The sequence below is a fragment of the Antrostomus carolinensis genome, unplaced genomic scaffold (assembly GCF_000700745.2).
Source record: "Antrostomus carolinensis isolate BGI_N321 unplaced genomic scaffold, ASM70074v2 scaffold22903, whole genome shotgun sequence".
Lineage (NCBI taxonomy): Eukaryota > Metazoa > Chordata > Aves > Caprimulgiformes > Caprimulgidae > Antrostomus > Antrostomus carolinensis.
The window spans coordinates 1,539-2,753 of record NW_010307586.1 but is presented as its reverse complement, the minus strand read 5'-3'; the positions used below and the strand labels follow the sequence as shown (position 1 = coordinate 2,753).

At 42.6% G+C, this 1,215-nt stretch overlaps 1 protein-coding gene across 1 annotated transcript in view; it reads left to right on the top strand.

Moving 5' to 3' along the window:
- The window catches only part of LOC104523038 (ATP synthase F(0) complex subunit C1, mitochondrial), a gene marked incomplete at its 5' end in the record, with an annotated part of 1,739 nt that extends 1,212 nt beyond the window's left edge, over positions 1-527 (top strand). The window contains one exon of the mRNA XM_010165491.1: positions 302-527. Within this exon, the coding sequence (XP_010163793.1) occupies positions 302-416 (115 nt within the window). The remainder of the gene's footprint in view (positions 1-301) is intronic.
- Between the last annotated feature and the right edge of the window lie 688 nt (positions 528-1,215).

Here is a 1,215-nt window from a genome sequence, read left to right as displayed (position 1 = left end):
TGGTTGGCAGCAAGAACTGTTACTTGGTACCACCAGAGCAGGTGAAACTAACAACATTCAGGGTACAACATCTCCACATCCCTAAAATCAGGGAAAAATCACGGCTTTCTCATTCCAGTTTGTGATTTTCTGCCATAAAACCAGTTTGTGCTCCAAAATCTGTTCATAATGTGCCCTAATCCTGGTTTTCTGTGATCCAGACTCTGGTTTGGGGATTTTTTTCTTACTGTGGATCCTTTTTTTTTTTTTCCCTTCCCTCCCTTCTCTCTCTGGTTTGTTCCCCACCTTATCCAACACACAGGAATCCATCTCTCAAGCAGCAGCTCTTCTCTTATGCCATCCTGGGCTTTGCCCTGTCCGAGGCCATGGGGCTCTTCTGTTTGATGGTGGCATTCCTTATCCTCTTTGCTATGTGACAACTTGTGGTCCTGGCTGCGGTTTCCATCACACTGTCCTCTGCGGTTCGAGTCTGCGTCCATCAGAACGTTCCAGACTGACCATTAAAGAAAAGATTTCTCTAAATAAACTGGTGGCTTTAGGGTTTTTATTTATTTATTTCCTCATATTCTGGGGAAGTCTTTGGGTGAGTTGATCTATTGGTTGAAGAGGGTGATATCCCAGGGTATATATCCCAGGGAGCACCCACTGGGGACTATGAAATGATGGTGGGAGGGGAGAAAAACTAACATGAATTCAGCTGGGTGAGAGAAAATGTCCTTGAGCAGCTCTGATCTGTGCAAAAATCCCAACAAGCACTGTCCTAGTCAAGCAAATACTTCCAGACAGGCTGCCAAAGTGGTGTTTTTTCCCCACATCCTGTTGTTGAAAATACTAAGTTGTCTTTTTTTTTTTATTTCCCACCTGAAAATATGTGGAAAAGGTGATGGGGTGAGTGTGCTTAGAAGGGAATTAATTGTATTTACATAAATAAATTACCAGTAAATACACAATCACCATATCACCTGAATTTTTCTCCTTTCACCAAGAAGAGCTGCTTCCAAGCTCACACTATCCATGTGCCTCATCAAATCCTCACTTTACACAAAATTTACAGCCCTGTTCCATTTCTTTCCCCCTCTCCCCAACAGTTTCATGCTTCAGCTGTTTTAAAAACTTGACATAGACTAGGGGAGAAATGATTCTTAAAAAAAAAATCTAACCTGAATGGTGGAGCTTGTGGTGGGAGCTGTGTCTTTAAGGAAGGTGAACACAGGA